This window comes from Muntiacus reevesi, chromosome 10, assembly GCF_963930625.1.
Source record: "Muntiacus reevesi chromosome 10, mMunRee1.1, whole genome shotgun sequence".
NCBI classification, from domain to species: domain Eukaryota; kingdom Metazoa; phylum Chordata; class Mammalia; order Artiodactyla; family Cervidae; genus Muntiacus; species Muntiacus reevesi.
In genome coordinates, this window is record NC_089258.1 from 41,462,072 (window position 1) to 41,467,636 (window position 5,565).

At 54.0% G+C, this 5,565-nt stretch overlaps 1 protein-coding gene across 1 annotated transcript; it reads left to right on the top strand.

Annotated features, from left to right (window-relative positions):
- Positions 1–3,492: 3,492 nt before the first annotated feature.
- On the top strand, positions 3,493–5,342 carry LOC136176340 (basic proline-rich protein-like). The gene is made up of 2 exons (XM_065946510.1): positions 3,493–3,538; positions 4,630–5,342. The coding sequence occupies exons 1-2, from the start codon at positions 3,493–3,495 to the stop codon at positions 5,340–5,342; spliced, it is 759 nt and encodes a 252-aa protein (XP_065802582.1).
- Positions 5,343–5,565: the final 223 nt, after the last annotated feature.

The window sequence follows — 5,565 nt, forward strand, 5'->3', positions numbered from 1 at the left end:
AACTCCTGGAGTTTACTCAAACTCATGTCCATAGAGTCGGTGATGCCATCCAACCATCTCATCTTCTGTCATCCCCTTCTCCTGCCTTCACAGCATCAGGGTCTTTTCTAACGAATCAGTTCTTTATGTCAGGTAGCCAAAGTATTGGAGTTTCAGCATCAGTCCTTCTAATGAATATTCAGGACTGATCTCCTTTAGGACGCACTGATTGGATCTCCTTGCAGTCCAAGGGACTCTCAAAAGTCTTCTCCAACACCACAGTTCACAAGCATCACTTCTTCTGTGCTCAGCTTTCTTTATAGTCCAACTCTCACATCCACACATGACTACTGGAAAAACCTTTGTTGGCAAAGTGAGGTCTCTGCTTTTTAATACACTGTCTAGGTTGGTCATAGCTTTTCTTCCAAGGAGCAAGTGTCTTTTAATTTCATGGCTGCAATCACCATCTGCAGTGATTTTGGAGCCTCCCAAAATAAAGTCTCCCACTGTTTCCATTGTAGTCTTATCACCATTAATTTCTAAGTTGTTTGTAGTAACAGTTTTTCTTTATTTCTTTAACTTAAAATTTATTTAGAATTTTTTCCAAATTCACCTTTTTTTTTAAATTAAAAAATTCTTTTAGTTTTGTTGCATTGAGGTAGAGATTGCAGGCTGTATCACACCTCTTCACTGTGCATTGCACGTATGATGAAATCGCTGTGATCCTCTGTGTTCCCTTTAATGCAGTTTTCTCATATCCTTTACTCTTTATTACTCCCAGCCTTGTTTTCCCTACATTGTTTATATTGACTTGATGTTTCTTTGTTGATTTCACTGTGCCCTGTCATTTTGGTTTGGGTGGATCTCTTCGGCATTGCAGTTGTGTGTGGTTGCTTTTTAATTCTAAGTGTCTTTGTCATTCTTGTGATTTCTGTTTTTTTTTTTAATGTTTTAATAATTGTTTTAGAGTTTTATTTTTGCAGTTTGATATACACAATGCACTTTCATCCTGGAGAGATAACATGTTTTTTTCAGAGCACATCAACATCACGAATGTCTTTTTAAAAATTTTTAACACCAAAAATATTTTGTACTGGGGTATAGCCGATTAACAGTGTTGTGACAATTTCAGGTGAACTGCGAAGGGACTCAGCCATGCATACACATGCATCCACTGTCCTCCAAACCTTCCTCCCATTCCTAAGAAGAGACGCTTAGCATTTTCGTTCTAATTAATCCTTCAGTCAGTGACACTGTCATTCCAGACCCTGACTATTGACAGTGCTGCTGGTCAACATGTCATTAATTAATGTCTGTGTTGTTTTTATTTCTTTCGGAGAATTGGTCCAATCTCATGCTTTACTTATCACATTGTTCGCTCTGTTTTTAAATACTCTGTTCAACCATTCTTGTAGTTTTAAATTCTACTCTGATTTGATTGTTTTCAAAAGTTTCTTTCATAACTCCTGTAATTAATTTGCTTTTCTGGCCAGGTCTTTTTGTTAGCCTTGAATGTGAACATAACCTTTTGTAAGTAATGCTCTTTGAAAGTTATAAAATTATTCTCGCATATCATGTTTAACAGGGACCTGGTTATTTTCATTTGTAGGGAATCTGTGACCTCATTGCTAATGTGGTCATTGCTAATGACTTTGCTCATGTCTTTAAGACTATTTATATGAGATCGGCATATCTCTAAGATGTTTCATAATTTTCCCCTGATATTCAGTGACCCTTCCTGAGGTTAAGATTTGAGCCTCTCGGTTCGCCTGGGATGTCTTCAGCCTTGACCTGGTGCTTCCTCTTACTTCCGAGTTCTAAGCTGGGGCTCTGAGGCCGGTCTACTGTTAGGTTTTGTCTGATAATCCACTCCTCCTTATCTTCTCCTCCTTTGTGGTTCTAATTCATTAGCTTTGTTTTCTGAAGATTTCTGTCTACCTCTTTTGCTTATGTTTCAGTCTTTAGTTCAAGATCCTTGTTCTATCCATTTCACGCGTTCTTTCCTGATTCCAGATCACAGCTCCAGGTCCGAGGGGAACAAACTGGAGAGCTTGCTCTCTGAGACCACAGTCTAGAGGCAGTCGAGCGTCCTGTGCTTCTGGGCAGCAGGCTCACTCCCTGTAAAGGCAGCAGGCGCGTCAGGCCGCAGCCTGGGAAGCGGAGCTTCAGGTGAGTCAGGGGGTGGGTGTGACGCTAAGGGTGGTGGCGGACGTGTGCCCGTGAGGAGTGCCCAACTTCGCGGGGGGAGTCCTGGCAGGCCTCTCAGGACTGATCGTAGGAGGTGGGTCTGCAAGGATGGGACACAGTTGACGGTACAGCGGATGGCGCTCTGGGCATCGGAGAGTGCGGAGGTGGGCGCTGGCCACTGCGTCATGCTCAGGAAAGAGAACGGTCTCCGGAGCCTCTGGTAGGGTTGGTGGAAGGACGTGAGGTCTGCACCCGGCTAGGGTAGGACATATGTTCCAGGAGTCGGGACTCTGGCTCGTAGGTGACGGGAAGAGACTGGAGAATGGGAGCGATGCAGAGGATTACCGCGCTCGCATTTTAAAAAGACGCCCGTGGTGCTGCGTGGGGCACGGTGAAAGTGGAGAGCGAGAGGCTGGGGTCCGCAGACTTCAAGGCGCCTGCTGTGTCCTGGCGAGAACTAGCCGGTGAGGCGGGGACTCCGAGGAGAGAAAGGCAGCAGCGACGTGTGAGTGGGGCCTGGCTGTCCTTTTCCTGCTGAGAGGCTGAGGTGTGCCTTCGGGGACCCGGGCGTCTCCACCCACCCTGCTGGCTCCCAGCCCTTCTCACGGGTTACACAGAAACGGGAGGTCGTAGAGTGCCTGCCTCTTGGTAGAAACGAATACTTTGCATTGCTAGATTCTCCTGAGAAAAGAGAGCGTGACTGATAAACACGAAGTTTTCCGCGTGCAGAGTTCATTTTCCTGGTGTTACAGGGCAGTTTCCATCGGAATGTGCTCACCACATAAACTATGGGTCATTTTTCAGCCCAAAGGCTTCTCTTCATCATTTCTGTGGGAATAGGAATGCAGACCTTTGAAAGGTTTTCATACAAAATGGTGATGAGTCTGGGGGGAGTCCTCTGGACATGCACAGAGGGGACGTGGGGGCGATGAAGCTACGCCCGTCTGCAGAGGAGGAAGTCTTCTCAGCATCTCCCTGTCTTCCCGGTCACTCCACGCTTCCTATGGCGGAGGTCGAAACCCTGGGGTCCCCCTTGGCTGTCCCCTCACTCCCCTCCTGGTCCACCAGCAAATCCTGCAGGCTCTGCCTTCACACTCGCCCGGAACGCCCTTCACCCCCGGTCTGGCTCTCAGCAGCTGTCCCCTGGGTTACGGCCACCGCCTCCTTAGTGTCCTCCTGCTGCCCTTGAACCTCTAGTGCCCAGACAGGCCTGCTGTGAGCTCAGCCGGGGGGACCTCCGCTCAGCCCCTGTCCGTGGCTCCCACCCCGTTAGGGAGAAGCCTGCTGCCCTACCACGGTCCCCTGGGCTCAGAGTGGGGCCCCCACATGGAGCCGTCCCTCGCACAGTCCAGCCCTGGCCCTCACCGGCCGTGTACACAACTGTGCAGGCTCATCCCGTGCTCCAGTGGCCGCTCCTCCAGGCATCTGCGTGGGTCCCCTGCTGTGGGGAGCCTTCACTAGGCCCCACATCCTGAGGGTGGTCCTCCCATGCCCGGAACTCTCTATGACGTGTCCAAGTCACCGCTGTCTCTTGGCCCCCCCGTGTGCCTTAGCTATTATTGTTTTATCTGCTGCTTCTGCTTAGAATATTCTCAGTTACTTAAGAGTGGAGATCTTGCTCATCTTCTAATGCTTCTGTATCTCTAGCGCTTGTAACCATGCCTGGGACACATGAAGGGCTCAGGGGGCATGCAGGTCCCTGAGGTTTAGGAAGGGCTTGTTGGGTGGAGGGCCTCTCCCTCTGTTTCCCTCCCCCAGAGCAGGAGGGCTTGAAGGCACCGCTGGAGGGGCCAGGCCCCGAGCCCGCGGGCCCTGCGACTGCGCTGGGCCCTTCCTTCTGATTCTTGATTGTTCAGATGTGAAACACGGATGAAACAGCAGCTCTGCCTAAACGAGTGTGGGTTGTGGCTGACATTCCCGAGCGAGGAGGGTCGTCCTGGGGCAGAGAGAAGGCACGGGGTAGAACTGTGTCCTCTCCACCCAGCCTCTTTCGGGAGCTGAATGGTCTCATGAGCTAACTTCTGGCAAGGCGGAGGGTCTGTTGTGGAGTCGTCCTCCATTCTCCCTGGGGCGCCTGCAGTTTTTCCTCCCGTGGCTGTGATTGGGGCTGTGGTTGTGGTTTTGGTTTTGCTGTGTGTGTGGCCGTGGTTGTGAGCAGACGCCTTGCATCCTGGATCACCCTGGTGTTTCTGCGAAGGGCAGGCTGCACCTGGCTTCGTCTGCGGGGGCTCTGAACTGTGGCAAATGCTCTGATTAAATCACATTTTTCTTATCCACAATCAGGAAACAGGAAGTGATTCGACACAGAACATTGCATCAATTATGATCAGATTGGGGAGATTCTCTTTGATAAGCATTTTCTGTCAGCCTGTGTGTCTAGCACCACAGGCAATCAGCAGCAGAGGGACCTCTCCCCACCAGGCCTCCCCGCGCCAGGCCTCCCACACAGCGTGCCTCCCCCAGGCCTCGCCCCCGTCCCAGGCTCACCCCCCCGGGCCTCGCCCCCAGCCCGAGGCTCATCCCCCGGGCCTCGCCCCCTGCCCCAAGCTCACCCCCCGGGCCTCGCCCCCAGCCCCAGGCTCACCCCCCCGCCAGGCCTCGCCCCTGGCCCCAGGCCTCGCCCCCTGGGCCTCGCCCCTGGCCCCAGGCCTGCCCCCAGCCCCAGGCTCACCCCCCCCCGGGCCTCGCCCCCGGCCCCAGGCTCATCCCCTGGGCCTTGCCCCCTGCCCCAGGCTCATCCCCCGGGCCTCGCCCCCTGCCCCAAGCTCGCCCCCCGGGCCTCGCCCCCGGCCCCAGGCTCACCCCCCCCCCCAGGCCTCGCCCCTGGCCCCAGGCTCACCCCCTGGGCCTCGCCCCCGGCCCCAGGCCTGCCCCCAGCCCCAGGCTCACCCCCCCAGACCTCACCCCCAGCCCCAGGCTCACCCCCCAGGCCTCGCCCTCACCCCCAGGTCTCCCCTTCCCAGGCCTCGTCCCTGGCCCCAGGCTCACCCCCTGGGCCTCGCCCCCGGCCCCAGGCTCACCCCCCGGGCCTCGCACCCCGGGCCTTGCCCCCAGCCCCAGGCTCACCCCCCCGGGCCTCGCCCCGGCCCCAGGCTCACCCCCTGGGCCTCGCCCCCAGGCCTCTCCTCCCAGGCCCGCTTCCCCCTGCCTCATCTGTGGAACGCTCTCCTTTCTGAGCTCTGCCCTGGCCCCTGCAGGGTCTGAAACCCCAGCTTTGGCTTCGGGAGCAGACTCGACAGAAGTTGGTGGCTTGGCTGCCGGCAGGCCACATACACCCAGTTTTAAAACTGAGTTCTCTCTTTTGGATTGCATTTATGTTTCCGCTCTTTAAGATGTATCCTGGTCAGATGGTTTGTGAGTGAAGCCCAGACCCTCAGAGGCAGATGGTGACAGATGTTC

What these genes read in the sequence shown, in the direction of transcription:
- LOC136176340 (XM_065946510.1), top strand. Translation starts at nt 3,493, where the DNA reads ATGGAGCCGTCCCTCGCACAGTCCAGCCCTGGCCCTCACCGGCCGT. An exon ending in CCCTGGCCCTCACCGGCCGT is followed by an intron (nt 3,539 to 4,629) that starts GTACACAACTGT and finishes TGCCTCCCCCAG; the next exon opens with GCCTCGCCCCCGTCCCAGGC.